The sequence below is a fragment of the Bipolaris sorokiniana genome (genome assembly GCF_000338995.1).
Source record: "Bipolaris sorokiniana ND90Pr unplaced genomic scaffold COCSAscaffold_5, whole genome shotgun sequence".
In the NCBI taxonomy this organism is placed as follows: domain Eukaryota; kingdom Fungi; phylum Ascomycota; class Dothideomycetes; order Pleosporales; family Pleosporaceae; genus Bipolaris; species Bipolaris sorokiniana.
This window is the reverse complement of record NW_006911899.1, coordinates 1,763,588-1,778,898: the sequence shown is the minus strand read 5'-3', so window position 1 is coordinate 1,778,898 and position 15,311 is coordinate 1,763,588. Positions and strand designations below refer to the sequence as shown.

General features: G+C 51.3%; 9 protein-coding genes across 9 annotated transcripts; 4 read left to right on the top strand and 5 right to left on the bottom strand.

Moving 5' to 3' along the window:
- Positions 1–400: 400 nt before the first annotated feature.
- On the top strand, positions 401–1,828 carry COCSADRAFT_35877 (uncharacterized protein). The gene is made up of 4 exons (XM_007700231.1): positions 401–534; positions 592–944; positions 999–1,394; positions 1,460–1,828. The coding sequence occupies exons 1-4, from the start codon at positions 502–504 to the stop codon at positions 1,566–1,568; spliced, it is 891 nt and encodes a 296-aa protein (XP_007698421.1). The 5' UTR covers positions 401–501; the 3' UTR covers positions 1,569–1,828.
- A 672-nt stretch (positions 1,829–2,500) lies between these two features.
- Positions 2,501–4,267, bottom strand: COCSADRAFT_25491 (uncharacterized protein; the record flags this gene model as incomplete). Its single annotated transcript, XM_007700083.1, has 2 exons — positions 2,501–3,981; positions 4,045–4,267. 2 exons carry the CDS (start codon positions 4,265–4,267, stop codon positions 2,501–2,503), a joined length of 1,704 nt encoding a protein of 567 aa, XP_007698273.1.
- Positions 4,268–4,781: 514 nt separating this feature from the next.
- On the top strand, positions 4,782–5,492 carry COCSADRAFT_35875 (uncharacterized protein). The gene is made up of 3 exons (XM_007700230.1): positions 4,782–4,910; positions 4,980–5,086; positions 5,149–5,492. The coding sequence occupies exons 1-3, from the start codon at positions 4,866–4,868 to the stop codon at positions 5,324–5,326; spliced, it is 330 nt and encodes a 109-aa protein (XP_007698420.1). The 5' UTR covers positions 4,782–4,865; the 3' UTR covers positions 5,327–5,492.
- Positions 5,493–5,507: 15 nt separating this feature from the next.
- Positions 5,508–5,903, bottom strand: COCSADRAFT_170346 (uncharacterized protein; the record flags this gene model as incomplete). Its single annotated transcript, XM_007700746.1, has 2 exons — positions 5,508–5,668; positions 5,720–5,903. The coding sequence occupies 2 exons, from the start codon at positions 5,901–5,903 to the stop codon at positions 5,508–5,510; spliced, it is 345 nt and encodes a 114-aa protein (XP_007698936.1).
- A 646-nt stretch (positions 5,904–6,549) lies between these two features.
- On the bottom strand, positions 6,550–8,097 carry COCSADRAFT_310987 (uncharacterized protein). The gene is made up of 2 exons (XM_007700745.1): positions 7,854–8,097; positions 6,550–7,601 (listed from the first exon to the last, which is right to left on the bottom strand). The coding sequence occupies exons 1-2, from the start codon at positions 7,884–7,886 to the stop codon at positions 6,645–6,647; spliced, it is 990 nt and encodes a 329-aa protein (XP_007698935.1). The 5' UTR covers positions 7,887–8,097; the 3' UTR covers positions 6,550–6,644.
- A 714-nt stretch (positions 8,098–8,811) lies between these two features.
- On the bottom strand, positions 8,812–9,862 carry COCSADRAFT_115140 (uncharacterized protein). Its single transcript, XM_007700744.1, has 2 exons — positions 9,643–9,862; positions 8,812–9,566 (listed from the first exon to the last, which is right to left on the bottom strand). Exons 1-2 carry the CDS (start codon positions 9,696–9,698, stop codon positions 9,107–9,109), a joined length of 516 nt encoding a protein of 171 aa, XP_007698934.1. The 5' UTR covers positions 9,699–9,862; the 3' UTR covers positions 8,812–9,106.
- A 132-nt stretch (positions 9,863–9,994) lies between these two features.
- On the top strand, positions 9,995–11,327 carry COCSADRAFT_35871 (uncharacterized protein). The gene is made up of 2 exons (XM_007700229.1): positions 9,995–10,343; positions 10,400–11,327. The coding sequence occupies exons 1-2, from the start codon at positions 10,096–10,098 to the stop codon at positions 11,184–11,186; spliced, it is 1,035 nt and encodes a 344-aa protein (XP_007698419.1). The 5' UTR covers positions 9,995–10,095; the 3' UTR covers positions 11,187–11,327.
- A 480-nt stretch (positions 11,328–11,807) lies between these two features.
- On the top strand, positions 11,808–12,179 carry COCSADRAFT_35870 (uncharacterized protein). The gene has a single exon (XM_007700228.1). The coding sequence runs from the start codon at positions 11,982–11,984 to the stop codon at positions 12,162–12,164; it is 183 nt and encodes a 60-aa protein (XP_007698418.1). The 5' UTR covers positions 11,808–11,981; the 3' UTR covers positions 12,165–12,179.
- A 1,047-nt stretch (positions 12,180–13,226) lies between these two features.
- Positions 13,227–13,474, bottom strand: COCSADRAFT_310854 (uncharacterized protein). Its single transcript, XM_007700743.1, has one exon. The coding sequence runs from the start codon at positions 13,458–13,460 to the stop codon at positions 13,239–13,241; it is 222 nt and encodes a 73-aa protein (XP_007698933.1). The 5' UTR covers positions 13,461–13,474; the 3' UTR covers positions 13,227–13,238.
- Positions 13,475–15,311: the final 1,837 nt, after the last annotated feature.

Sequence of the window (15,311 nt, the reverse complement as noted above, 5' to 3'; positions counted from 1 at the left end):
TTCAAAACCGCTCATCTACACGCGACAGAGGACAGCTAGGTCAGTTGGCTCAATGGACGCACCAATCACCGTCTTGATTCTTTTTGGCGACCATCCGTCCTCGGGTAAGGGAACTTTTGGTGCCGATCCCACGGCGCAGGTGGCTTCGACTCGACCTGTCTGTCGTTCGTCAGCCCACCGTGCGCTCGGTGGGTTGACCGTCAGTGGAGACACACGCTGTCCTTTTACCCGGCCTGGAGAGGCGTCTATGGGGAACTCTCATGAGTGGTCCACTTGAGCACTGGTTTGGGGTCTTACTATCCATCCTTAGTCGCGGGGCTAGTCGCCCGTATAGGACGGCTCATGGCGCTCATCCTTGTGGTGCATGCTCGCTGGCCTAAACATATATATTACTCCCTCCGCTCCCCCCATCCCCATCCCCAGACTTTCTTTCTCTCAACCTTGACCGTTAGTCAGACCAATTAGCGTGTCAACCCTTCTGTCACACATTACTCGGCAATTATGGCGACAGCTCGTGAGCACAACGACGTCGAGGTAGGTTCTCGCTTCAATTGCTAAATACGTTGCCTATGTCTAACTGTCCTATTGCAGCGCGGCGCGAGTTTCGAGAAGAGCGTAAACGGCACCAGTGCGGTCGATCACGCTGGAGCAATGCCCAAGCAGAGGATGCCATATGACTATGGTGGCAACCCTCTCGCCCACGTTGCTACCAACGACCCAGACCTTCGCCTTGCCGCCTTTGGTGGTGAATTCCAGCCTGGCCTCTACCGCCCACCGAACCGCAAGTTTGCCAACCCAGCTCCCCTGGGTCTCTCGGCTTTTGCCCTCACCACCTTTGTTCTGTCCTTGATTAACGTCAAGACGCGCAGCATTGGTCACCCAAACATTGTCGTAGCGCTTGCGTACGGCTACGGTGGTCTTGTTCAACTTCTGGCTGGCATGTGGTATGTAGTGTGAAGTAAAATAGAACGATAATCCCCGTCTAACATGCAAACTAGGGAAATGGCCGTTGGCAACACATTCGGTGCTACAGCACTCTCATCCTACGGAGGTTTCTGGATCGCCTTTGGCCTCGTTCTCACGCCCGGTGTCTTTGAAATCGAGGAAATTCTCATCAAGAGCGGAGATTTCTACAACTCATTTGGTCTCTTCCTGATGGGCTGGTTCATATTTACCTTCCTTCTTTTCCTCTGCACCCTGCGATCCACCGTCGCTTTCTGCTTCCTCTTCTTCACCCTCGACATGGCGTTTATGCTCCTCGGCATTGGATACCTCCAGGCCGACGCCAACGGCCCGCAAGAGTCGTGCATTGTTGCTGGTGGAGCGTTTGGTCTCATGGCCGCTTTTGCCGCTTGGTATAATGCGCTTGCTGGTATTGCGGATAGTTCCAACAGGTATGTTTTTGGTCTTTTACTATGTATCCAACGACATGACAGTATGCTAACTATTTTCCCTCTAGCTTCTTCGTTATTCCCGTCGCCCACTTCCCCTGGTCAGAGAAGGGCCGTGAGCGTCGTAACAAGGTCGACAACTCTGCCGCTCGCGCTGAGGCTGGTCACGTCGCTTAAGAATACGCGAACAATTCCATGTATGAGTTTCCCGTTGCTCTGTAAATCAGCGCATCGTTATACGAGTTGATGGATTTGAAGAGGAAAAAAAATTTTGTCATGAAAATCAGCACTCCATCTGGCTGCTGCATCGGGATATGCAAACCACCGTAAATAATGGTGGATTATTTACTCTACGTTTTTTTTAATACCAATTTCGAATACCCAATATCTATCTAACTATTTCTTTACAAATTGAAAATGAAATATCAATCAATGCATCTGTATATTCTGTCGTGAGCACACCACACATCGCTCCACACAATCCCAGCGTCACCCGATTCCCACCACACCGACACGCCACGCCACGCTACGCTCACCACATCATAGACCTGTGACCCACCCCTCTGACGTGCGCCACGCTTCCTTCCCGTCTTAGCCCAAGCCCCTTGTTTTCCTCCTCTCCCCGCATTTTCCCCAGACCACTTTTCTAGTGCACAAATGCAAAAGCTATTCTAATCATGGGCAACTACGTAGGTGTGGTCAAGGGTCTGGGCTGAAGTCAGAGGCGTCGGGTTTTACGCTAGTGTGGGTAATGCGGATGAGTGGTGATGACGACGGTAGATGACGGTACTGGGGGTAAGATTTCGAAAAATGGAAGTGGACGAGATGCACGTGCGCCGAGAGAGAGACAGAGAGAGCGCTTATGCATAGAGAAATGGTGGGTAAAAGGCATTCTGTCTGATCCATACTAGCAATATCGTATCTCAATATCTATCACGCATTGGACTGCGATGACGCTATTTTGCGCAATACAATCTCCAAGCAGCATATATTGAAATTGCTCGTGTTACAGGATGTCATTGGCCATGTCCGCTTCTTCTTATACAAATGCTCCATCGTCATCATCTATCTATACACCATGATTCTACTTTTGTACAGTGCCGTTCTCCTCAAGCGACCTCGCCCCAGATCTGCTTGACCAGCTGCTTCTTGTTGATCTTGCCCATGGCGTTCCTCGGTATAGTGTCTACGACCTTCATCTCCTGGGGAATTTTGTAATTGACAAGTATTTCCTTCAGCGCTCTCCTCATGTCAAGCGCTGACCAGGGCTTGCCTCCCTTGCCAGCAGTTTTACCCTGTTCTGAAAGCACAACTACGGCGGCGACCTTCTGACCCCAGGCTTCTGAAGGTAGACCAACGACAGCAACTTCATCAACCTGTGGGAGGGAAAGCATCTCCCGTTCAATTTCAAGAGCGGAAACCTTTTCCCCGCCAGTCTTGATAATGTCAGCTGACTTGCGACCGTGGATGAAGTAGAGAGGACCATTTGCCCATGGCTGGCTGCTCTTGCCCGCCCCCTCGACGGCCCTGCGGACTGCGACATCACCAGTCTTGAACCATTTGCCTTGTCCATCAGCATCCTCGGTGAACTCTTTAGACGTTGCCTCAGGGTTCTTCCAGTACTCCCTGAAGATAGTTGGTCCACGTAACTGAATCTCGCCTTGTCGCTCGCGGTCCGTCGCAGGATCAATCTCGTCGCCCACTTCTATAACCTGTCCAGTTTCAGTATCGACGAGACGCGCTTGCACTGAAGGAAGTGGCCAGCCGACCGAACCATCTACACGATCCGCAAAGTCGAGACCGCAAGAGAGGGCCATGCCAACCTCGGTCATACCATATCGCTCCAGCAGCACGTTGCCTCCACTAAGCTCTGTCCATGCCGACTTGACGGGTGTGGGGAGGGCGGCGGAACCTGATATGTTGAGGCGCATGTTCGAGGGGTGAAGAGCGGTCTTAGTCGCAGCCTGTAGCTCAGGCGAGAGGCTAGGATGAGATGCAAGCAGGCGTGTGTATATGGTTGGGACGACTGTGAGGAAAGTAATGGGCTTCTTGACCGGGTCGGGGTTTGGCAGAAACGGAGCTGCAAGGCGCTCCCAGACAGCTGAGGCGTTGAAGGGAAACTGGAACTCAATGGTGCTGCCAGCAAAGAGAGGCGTAAGCAATGCGTTGACAGTGCCGTGAATATGGTGGAGGGGGAGGACGTGGAGCAGCACATCGTCACTGCTGTAGTTCCATGCCTCTAACAGGGACTGCGACTGAGCTGTTAGCACGTCCTGGGGAAGCAGCACGCCCTTGGGTCGGTTCGTGGTGCCGGAGGTGTAGAGCATCATGCCTCCCTGGTTGCTGCAGGGCTCCTCGAGGGTGACATAGTCATCCGTCTTGCCCATCATAATCTTATCCTGCTTGTAATTAATAGGCTTGGTCGTCATGCCTTCCTTGAGCACATCATCAGCCTGGCTCTGAAACTTCTCAGAGGAAAGCAGCATCAAGGACTCGCTCTGGTCGATGATGTAGCGCAACTCGTGGGCGGGGAAGGCGGGCGACAGCGGTACGGCAATGGCATGTGCGGCGAGAATGGAGAGGAGCGTCACTGGGTGGAGGTCAGTAGTTGCACTGGCATGGGGCTACAGACGAGGGCAAGAGGAATGCGCACCTACATAATCGTAGCCGTTTTCTACGAGGAAGGAAATGCGCTGGCCCTCTGCACTTGCGCCGTTGCAATTTCGCTGCAGCTTGTCCTTTGCTGCCGCAACGTCGTTGACGAGCTCTCCGTAGGTAAAGGAGCGGCCAGATAGTGAGTGTACCACGGCTGTAGACTGGCCATTGTGCTTCTTGATGGCCTCGAAGATGGGCAGGCAGGGCAGAGTAGATGCCATTCTGACAGAGTGCAGAGCAGAGCGGGCGAAACGAGGGGAGCAGTGGGTGGTGTAGACCGTCGGTGGTGATTTATGTCGGACGAGGGTGCGCAAGAAAAGGTGACGCGCCCACATGGCGGCAAGAGATGCGGGATCAGCGCAGGAGGATGCGGGTTTCGAGGGTGAAATGCTGCAGTGACTGCGCCCGAGTCATGCTGGCTCTGTTTGCGTCGCTCACTGCTGGTGAATGCCGATGTGGACTGGAAAAAAAGCCTGGTTGAATGGAGAATGCAGTGATGGAGACAATAAGAAGGTTTTGGCAGCTTTCTGGGCTGAGTGGCCGCTTCAATTGTTCTTTTCCTTCTGCTTCATACTTTCCGAACCATGACGCGATCCATCCGAACGCCGATCGCTTTCCGCTTTCCGACCCCGCCTTGGCACGCCTGCATCGGCCTGTCGTCTTACCTACTACTACAGACTACATACTACCTACGACCAGTAGTGCCGATGCAACCCACCTCTTTCATCTTCACCACCATCACGACATCCAATTAAGGACATAGGGTTGTGCATGTTCGTCCAACGAGCCAGCCTCGCGGGACGGCGCTTTATGTCAGCCATGGCCCAATCCATGACTCCAATGGAAGATGCTCTGCGGACAAAGGTGACAGACCTCTGACCTACTATAATATATATTTGTATCTTGTAAATTCAGAGACTAATTCGTTGTCAGATCACAGAGGCGCTGAAGCCTACAAGTTTGGAAATCTTCAACGACTCTCACAAGCACGCCCATCACAAGGCCATGCAAGGAGTGACTAGCAGAGAAACACACTTCCGGTAATTAAAAAAACATTGCAAGACTACACCCCTCTCAAATCTCGTACTAATAGCCCATGCAGCGTATACATCACATCACCAGCCTTCCAGGGCAAGATGCAGGTTGCAAGACATCGCATGGTCAATGCTCTAATGAAAGACGAAATGGCAAAAGAAGGCGGCATCCACGCCCTACAACTTACCACTCGAACGCCAGAAGAAGATGAAGCCAGGAAGCAAAAGGAAGCCGCACAGTCTTAGGCACCTTTGTTTGTATTTTCTTTTCTCTGTATACTCCAGATACCCAAATGAGTGTGAGCTCAAGGCAAAAAAGAATCAAACATAAACACCCGGCAGATCTGCACTGTAACGAACGACACAGCCATCCTCGCTGCAACCTGTCACTTACGATCCTTTTTCTTCAACGTTTTCACTTGTCAATCTAGCCGCTGTCCCTGCCATCACACGGTCCATCCTTGGCAGTGCAACTGTTTCTAACGCCAAGATCCTCACAGCCTCCAGCCGTGTTGCACCAGTACACATGGTTGTTGATACGCCCAGAGGTGACAATGGTGCCACTATAGCAGTATCCACAGTAGAGGCCTATATTGTCTTGAGCTTTCGTGCTTGTCTCTTTGTCACGGAGCAACATACCTGGATTAGAGACTCGGATGCACCTGCACGCCCGTTTGTCAAGAGTGGCAGGCTCAGGGGCGGCCTCGGCGACTGGAGCAGCCTCGCGTACAACGTTTTCAATGGTGTCGGGCACTGCTTCAGGGAGAGCAAAGGCGCTCCCGGCGACGAAGAGGGTGGTGAGCAGAGTCTTGACGGGAAGCATGATGTTGGAGACGATATGCCTTGGCTAGATTCGATTCAATGAATACTGAAAAGACTTGTAGGATGCACCTCAAAAACCGTCTCCCTCGATGTCGTTATATACATTTTCCTCAAGTCTGCCTTCCACCATCACTACTGCGTCAACCACCCCCTTCCCCCCTCTGCTCTTCCCAAGTCTCCCATGGTTCACCGGTAAGATGCATCCACCAAGCAGCAACCCTCCGCTTCCAAGACTACACAAATTGAATACGACACCCGAAATGCTACACGACGTTGTACAAGAAATTAAGAATAAGCAGTGATGGACATAGTGTGCTACGATGTTAGGGCAAGAGAGCTCAACTTCCCCGCATTCTTGACCATTCTGTGTATGTAATGTCGGTCGTACACAGACATGACATTGTCACCTCCACCTTTTTTATCCAATCGAGCCAACAAAGAAACTATTTTGGAGAGGACCGGATTATTTACCAGAATGCGACCAATGCGACCCTCAGTGATGGGAATCATGGAGACTGGAGGGGAGTGAACACCCACTAAATAACACAACATGTCTTGAAAGGTGCTTTTTCTTTATTTTGCCAATTCCCATGTCTATGTAAATGCTAGTAGGAGATAACTCCTCCAACCAAACTTGATAGACAAAGGCGTGGCTTGAGACAACCCTCTTCTTGTGTAACATCGCTGATTTCTCGAGGCATCAGATGCCTACGGACAGAACGTTCCCAGAATCGCTTCCCTTCTACTCGGCAACAACCTGCCCATTCAGCTTCCCACCCTCAATTTTGTCTCCGCCCTTGAACTTGAACTTCTTGAGCCCCCGTAAACCCACATTAATCTTAAAGCAACAGCCAGCAAACTCGTCAACGGGGCCGCCATTCTCGCCGCTCGTACCACCAGCACTAGTAATGAACAGCTCCTCGCCCACAAAGCAAGGACACGTCGGCTGGCTCGTCGGCACCTTGATCTCTGCTACGATCTCGCCCTGGGGCGAAATCCGCAGGACGCAGGACCCGCCATGCAGCGCCGTCCACATGTAACCCTCCTCATCCAGACAATGACCATCCGGTACCGCATCCTCTCCATACCGGTTATCCTCTGGCATAACAAAGTACGGCCGCCTGTTCTTGATCTCACCCGTCTTGGCATCGTAGTCGAACTGGTAAATTGTCTTTGACGGGCTATCCGCAAAATACAAAATGTCGTCCTGCTTATTCCACGTCGTGCCGTTGGGAATGCAGATGTCGTCCATGGGGCGATCGAGACTCAAGTCGGGGTTGAGACGGAATACCGCGCCGTCTGATCGCATGTCCGAGACCAGAGGGTCGAACATGAAGCCTGCCCAGAACCTACCTTGGGAATCCACGGCGCCGTCGTTGCCACGGAAGATTTCGTGCTTGTTTGCGCTGATTTCGGAGGAGGACCAGACTTTTTTCAGCCAGCGGTATTCGCCAGTTTCTTTGTTGGCGATACCGAAGCCGTACTTGCCGGCGAAGATGAATTCCCTGTCGTTGCCTTCGATGTCGGCGGTGCAACCAATGGAGATATCGTAGTTTTTGATGGTCTTGAAGCTTGAGGGACCCTTTGCGAGGTCGACACGCATGACGGCTTGCTTTTCGACGTCGAGGAAGCGGATGCTGTTCCTATCCTCTTCCCAGAAGGGGCCTTCGCCTAGGGCGCAGTGGGTTTTGAGCCATGGCTATTGGAGGAATACAATTAGTGATTTGAGCTTCCTCTTTGCCTGTGAGAATCGGCAATTTGTGTCTGTGGTGTTTTCGTGTAACGATATGAGCTGGATACCCAAGTACACCATCTCTTCTTTTGTTGCAATGCTCACAACGGAGGGGCTGTATTGACTTCGGCGGGGTAGATCTCAAGAGCTACCTCACACCCCCAAACACCCCACCCTACGTCTTCCAGAATACCACACAAAAGCAAATATCTAACATACCTCTGTTATCTCATACTTCTTGACCTCAGACATTTTCAAAGGTGTCTCGCAAACTGTCTTGTTTGTTCCGGGGCCCACCAACTTTTCAATTCCCTTTTTTAGCCCTTCTCTTAGCTAGCCACCGGCTGATCGACTCCACTATGTATAAGGAACGCGTGCGTATATGTGTGTATGTGAAGAAGACTGCAAAACAGGGAGAAAGGGGGGAAACCCAAACCCATACCTTATTCATATGACGTCCCGATGAGCCGCTGTTGAGGCTAGGAACGGCTTCCCGCTTTTGACATGTCGACCTCTTTCTGACCCGCTTATCACTGCCTTCCCCCCTCCTTTCTTCAATCTACTGCGCATCCATGTAACCAAGGTAGTCCGTCCGCATGGGCTTCTAGCCAGAAATAAGTGATACGTATACCCTAAACGTGGGAATTAGTGACCCGGCAGTCGAATATACAATTCTCATAGTACATCCGTTGACATGGCGGATGCCCGTTGCCGGCTAAACGGTCCGCGAATGCCTGCGCAGCTGAACGCACGTTTTTTCGGATCGTTGTGCTCTTTGTTCCGGGTAAAATGTCGACGCAAGGATTCAATGTCTCTTTTTTTGTTCTTAAACCATACGAGTAAAGAACCGTGTTGTAGGTATATTGGTTGCTTTACTAATTTGCGTTTGGGGATATTTTGGCGACCGGGCCGATAAGGTCCTTTGTGAAGCATATGTACTTTATGGAGATTTAGGATTTGGCATAGGATTTTATCCTATTTACTTTTATCCGGATATGACCCTTGCTTGTTGTTGTCAGCGGGATATACGTAAAAGTCATAGTCTGTTTGGAAGGTTGCAATATTGAAGATCCCGTGGTGTTGAGGTGCGGGTTTACAAGTAGCGAGGGAGCATGAAGGTATCAAGATAGTCTTCGGCAAAACCAGTGGTCAAGCTACATCCTTGTGCACTAATAAACTCGCAGTTAAGAATGAATAAACTAATTACTTTATTGTTATAAATGACTCAAACAATATCTTGATGCGCTCGTACTTTCAAAGCAAAGTAGCGCAAACCAATACACCTAATAGTGATTGACTGTTCGTAATCGGCGTAATTTCAAGTTCTCCCCAATGTACTCGTACAGTGCCCAATACATATACAGCAAAGGTTGAAGTTTTCAAAGATGCCCAGCTCCCAAACGCGTTTCTTCACATGGGTTTTCCTTGACCTCTCATCTCATAGAGCTGGTCTATTAGGTCACACCCGCCTCTTATTTTCCAACAGTCTTGTCCTTGAGTTCCCTCGTCTTCTCAGCAACCATATCCGTGACACCCCTTGCCTCGCTCTTAACCTCCTCAGCCGCTCCTCGAGCCCTCTTAGCCATGCGCTCCTTCCACGCCTTGTCCTCCTCATCTCGCATCTCCAGTTCCCTCAGCCATCGTTCCCTCTTATCCATGCGTTCCTTCTCTGCAACCTTCTTCTCATACTCCTTGCGCTTGACACGGTCCTTTTGCCAATACATGTTTCCTGCGACTAATACAGCAATGGTGAATGCCTGTGCGTAGAGACGGCGGCGGAAGTAGACGTTTGTCATTTTGTGGTCGCCCTTACGCATGGAGCGGGTTGCGCCGACAATGGCCCAGACGGTGAGGCCGCAGCCGAGGGGCACAAGGGGCTCTTCGCGGAGACGGCGCCATATCTTGTCGATGGTGTTTTCGTTGTAAAAGTCCCTGGTGCAAACATAAGCAATTGAGGATTCAGATGCTTGTATGTCGCCGAATCGACTGAGAAATAGTCGTTACTCACTCATTTTCGTCAAAGGAAGAGGGGAGGGGCGCGCTGTTGGGAGGACCAAAAGACATGGTGGGCGCAAGATGCAAATGCGGAGGTGGCGGAGGAGTCGTGTGGGTCGATGAGAGCAAGTTGGTAATTTTTACATGAATCTTTGGCGCTTTTCTTTATGAACCAGAGGCTCCACGCTCAATTTAACGCTGAACAGAAGCTCTAGAGACACTGGTAGGCTACTGCAGTAGATTGTAACTTGGTTCAAGATGCGGAGCAATCGATTATCTCACCACTCTCGGCCATCGGCCCTTCTTGATTTTCCAGCACCGATGCGGGTTGCGGCCTAGATGAGACAAGAGCCTCGCAGGTCCCCCCCAGGAGTTCGAGGACAAACGCTCGTCAACTCCGTCTGTCACTTACGCCCGTCGCCTTCAATGAGAGACGAAGCGACACGCCAAATCCCCTCGCTGCGCCATGGACGATGAGGCCGAGTCGTCTCGCGCACCGCGGCGCCATGACGACAGCGCACCTAGTTTGGCGGCCCTGGAGGCCCTGGAAGATGCAATAGCTCGACTCGATGCAGCCGAGGAGCGTGAAAGAGAGAAACAGGTGCAACAGAGGCGGATGGATGCAAAGAGGAAGCGCATCCAGATGTTGGGCGAGCTGCTGCGTGACCTGGACATGGTTGTCTACTTGGAACTCATTACTCTCTACCATCTAGAGTATGCGCCCCGACGGCGATGCGCTGCAACTGTGCCGCTGACCACACACGCTGTAGTTGCTCATTTTTCTGGCTGGCATTCAAGGCCTTTATCCACGGAACGCTGCTTACCCCGATTCCCGACACCGTGACGGTTACCCGGCCGCCAGATGAGCCCAAGCCGTTTCTTCCGCTGCTCCTCTTCTCCTTTGGCGTAAACTTTCTCCTGCATCTCACCTACCCGGCGCCTGCAGCTGGCGAAGACACACGAGGCTATCTTCATGGTGGATTGATGATTGACTTCATCGGCCAGCAGGGCCCCACGAGCAAGTGGAAGCTGGGCGCGCTCGACATATGCATACTGTTCCTGCAGCTCGTCATGGTGTCAGTGCATGTAAAGAGGCGGGAACTTAAGAAGAAGCTAGCAAAGCTGGCAGCTGGTGGAGGAGGAGGCGCATCGAACACCACCACCAACCGAGCAACGTCAGACTCAGCTGCAACAGAAACGGCGGCAGCAACAGCAGCAGTAGCGAATGCTAATGTGGGCCGCGGACAGGATGCCGATGACGAGGAGCGAGGGGTGCTTCACCGAACCGATACGCTATCGGATGTAGGCGCAGAAGCCGGGAGCGAAGACGACATGCTGCTGCCCGAATCCGAGTCGGGTCATGCAGATGCCATGGAAATGCTCAGCTCGGGTCAGTGTGTGATTGGCGAGTTCACGCTGCTTGATACACTGGTGGAGGAGAACAGGAACTACTCTGCATATCGGTTGACGCGAACGGAGAGCGGCATGAACGATATGCCTGAGACCTTGCGGAGGCTCAACACTTTGCGCACCCGCTTCGGCGTCGGTCGTGGCTGAACGCAAGGCAACGCAACGCCAGTGCAGGTAGCAGTAGTGCAGCCAGTGTAAGCGAAGGAGCTGGGTGGCTTTTTCTTGTTTTCTTATCAAACGCTCATGTTGGTTTTGTGATTACTCCACGCCTGCAACGTTCCTTGTGCTTTTGCATCTCCGCGCACCGAGACTCCTGTGTCTCCGAAAGAAGTAAAAACGGCCCTCCCCCACCCTACCCTACCTTCTTTTACCCCACGCAACGCTTTGCATGTGAGATCATTGCCCCCACGTTCCACCCGTAATACTACCGTATTGGATGCAACCCAGAAACAGCAATGCCATGTTACACGCTCGAATGGAGGGGGGGAAGGTAGTGTATGTGTGTGAGTGTGGGATACGCGGACTGTGCAAGTGCTGTGTCCCCACGTACCTGGTCTTGATCGCAAATGTGTGTTTGTGTGTTTGTGTGTTTGCCGTGCGTGCGTGCAGTCGGGTAATACATCGTAGTCTGTAAACGCCAACCCAACCAGCTTCAACCCAGATAGTAGTCATATTCAGGGAAAATAATAATAATAATCACATGACATGCCACATTCGCAATCCTTCCATACCGTTTTCTTTTTCTTCCAAAGGAACACATGCATATAACGATTGCAGAAACGGCACTTTCCATAGATACTCGCCAAAAAAATTAATTTACATATCCAAGCCACAAGCCCCATGCAGCATGTATGTCATCCTACGCCATCCTGTTCCCGAAAAAAAAGGAAAAACGGTAGGATAAAAAAAAAGCCATGAGTAAACGAAAAGCATAGCACACCGATGATACCGGGGTACGGTAAGGCAAGTAATAGTTCAAGGTCCGCGACAGTTCGGCTCTGTGCCGCTTTTCCAAACGGCATGCCGCCCGCGCGCCCGTCATCACGCACCCCATGCTTATGCCGCACACACGCGCGGTGCGATGCACGCCCGGCGCCCGTCATTCCCGCGTCTCCGATTCTTTGATCCTAAATTTTTTTTGTTCCTTATCCCCCCCCCTTTTTTTTATTTGGGTATCTCGCCAATCTCTGTTTTTTGTATACACTTTTTCCCGCCGCGGCGGCAACGCGGCAATGCGGCGGTGACGACGACGGGTCGGCTTTTGCCTCATCGGTGTGGCGATGGGAGGGGGCGGGCATGTGTTGCGTCAGTTTAAGTTATTTCGCTTGCTTTGCCCTTTGACACTTTGCGGCTTGCGGTTTGCTTGGTGGGTGACATTCCGATCCCTCCCCCCACTCACCGTTTTACGGCAGATCTTGGGCCGTTATTTTTTTTTCTTGTGGTGTTCCCTTTCGTGCCGAGTGTATACAGCATTGAGATCGGATTTGCGGCACAGCGTAGGCGAGGGAGGCGGAGTGGGGGTGAGATGGCGGACGGGTGGTGATACAACTGGGTTGAGATGGTTCTACGTACCGATTAAACTACTGCGAGTTTGCATGTCACCGATACCGGGTGTTTACTTGCATGCCGTAGGTGAGAATAGTCGGGTATGTCGTTTACCTTTTCTTTTCCTTTTTGCAGTGTATACGGGAAGTTGGAGTCGCCCCCATCTTGTCTCTCGTATTTTTTGGGGTGGATGTTTAGGGGCGGAAGGGGGTAAATCTTGCTTGCATCGCCAGTCATGGTACGTACTGTAGGAAGCGGGGCTACAAGTCTGAGTTACTACGTGGGTACATGCTACGTATTTTGATACGCTTGCTCTTCCTTCCAGGTTGGCAACCGACACGATACTCACCGCTTGTCGCGGCACATAGGTACGCAAAAGGTAAAATCAAACTTGATAATAGCCTCTTAATCCTTTGCCACTTTGACGGAGCGGTACACGTGCGGTTTTGTTGCCCACTTTAATTTCCACATGGACAGCATGGGTGATGCTCCAGCGCAAGAGGAAGTGCCTATGTGTCAAGCAGCAAAGAGGAAAAAAAAAGACGCAACTGCCTCAAACCAATTTGAGAGGGCCATGCATGAAGTAGAATTTCATCTGTCTCGTATGTTTTTTTGCTTCTTTTTCGTTTAGCAGCGATTCGCGCAAACCAGTCATTAGGTAGTGAGCAAAAGAAGCGATATGCATGTATGTCTGTGAGTGTGTGTATGTGAGTGTGTGAGTGTGTGTGTGTGTGTGTATGTGTGTGTGCGTAAGTGTGCTTGCATGCTTTTCACACGCACACACGCATCACACACACCCAACTCTAACACATGGTGGAGATACACGTGTACCTGGGTGTCGGGGTCACCTACATACAGTCCACCACACACTTGCATCGAAAACGGGCCAGCATGCAGGTGTGTGGTGGCAAATAGGCAGTACGGCCCAAACGCAAAGACTGGTAGCGGATGCAACCAAAGAAGCCCACATATGCCGCTGCTGTTGCACGCGCCGCCCCCGAGTAATGGCGTAACCTGTTTGACTTGCAGGCAGCGATCGCATGAGGCGTCACGAGCGGCTTTTGTGACAAAATAAAATCCCTACGTATGCATGCAGTTGCAATGTACGGTAACGAAAGGGGAGAGGGGCGAAGGGCTATGGGGCGGAGGGGCGAAGGAGGAGGAGGAGGGGGTGTCGCTGCACGAGTTGCAAAACGCTTCTGCAGCCTCATTCTTCATATATAGCAATTTCTCTTTTTCGCCTGGTCGGGGTTTTTCTTTTTTTTCCGGGGAAGGGAGTAAAAAAAAAACGGCTGCAAGTAACGAAGGGGATGCGTTGATGCAGAAGACTAAAAGCAAGAAGATCAGAAGTAAAACAAAAAAGGTGAGACTGTTCGTGGTGCGTCATCATACACCACTTTGGTGGTCGCGGCCAAAGCAAATATGACGAGCAGGTGCGGCGCGCTGGACCCCCCGTCGGCGGGGGGCGGTTAGGCGGAAGGGAAGGCAACGGTTCGGAACGTGCGTTGCGCCCAAACAGTCGACCCAAAACTTACCATGCTTGCTTGGTGCTCTTCTTTTCTTTTCTTTTCTCCATTCTTTCTTGCCGCCCTCGCAACCAAAGATACGAGGTGCATAAAACAAGAAAAGGCTTATCCTTTTGACCCTGCTTTTCCGACTCGACTAGGTTCTTTAGAAAAGTGTGTGGGTGTGTGGGTGTGTGGGTATGGGTGTCTAGAACATGGGGAAACTAGAGTGCACATGCGCACACATCCCCCCACCTGGTCATCACGCATGCAAGACACACACACCCTCACACCCTTTTCTTCTACTCACCTACACACAGCTCGGAGACATGTGTGCGAGCGGAGAGTCCAGCGATTGGTCGATGCGTACATCCCTCCTCAAGCCCCAAGTCGTATCTTGCGACAAGACATACTACATACACACCCCAAAATAAAATTAAACCAAAGAAAATACAAAGTCAAAAAACCACCCATGTCCGCCTTACAACAACAATGTAAGCACCATTGATTCGGCATTTGGGGCTTAGCCTCAACCTTATTGATGATATCCTTCATGTACGCTGTCTGCGAGTAAGATTGGACAAAGGCAGATTGCAGATGTGATGATTCGCAGCTGGCCTTACCATAACCCTGCAACATCCCTTCCCCTTCTCGGCAAAACACGGTTTGCCCGCGTTTCCCGTTCCCGCATCGCCCTTGTTTTAACATTACGATGACCATACTTTTTTAATTTCGCTCCAACTAACCTTCCTTCAAATCTCCACAAAATCATCACTCTCACCTTCATTCGGCGCGCGCAAAACTCGTTCGTTTGTGCGAATCAAAATAAAGTAAAATAAGAACAAGTTCAAAAACTGTCAGTCACATGATGGATGTGCACATGCGGGTCCCTTGGCGATTGAGACACCCACACACGCACCCACACGCACACGCACCCCTTACCCCAGTTCCAAACCATGTGCTGACATGCATGAGTGAATTGTGTTGTGCTGCATGGCTTGCATGGTTGGGCTTCAAAGAAAAATCTCTTGCCATAGCGGAGAAGGAAGCTAGACAGGGATCTTTTTTGGCTTTGAGTTTGCGCTTCGCCCTGTGCAGCAAAGATGCGCCAGACCCGGTGCTTTGGGTCGGGCGTTTTCTTAGAGAGAGAGAAAGAGAGAGAGAGAGAGAGAGAGAGAGAGAGAGAGAGAGAGAGAGAGAGAGAGAGTGTGTGTGTGTGTGT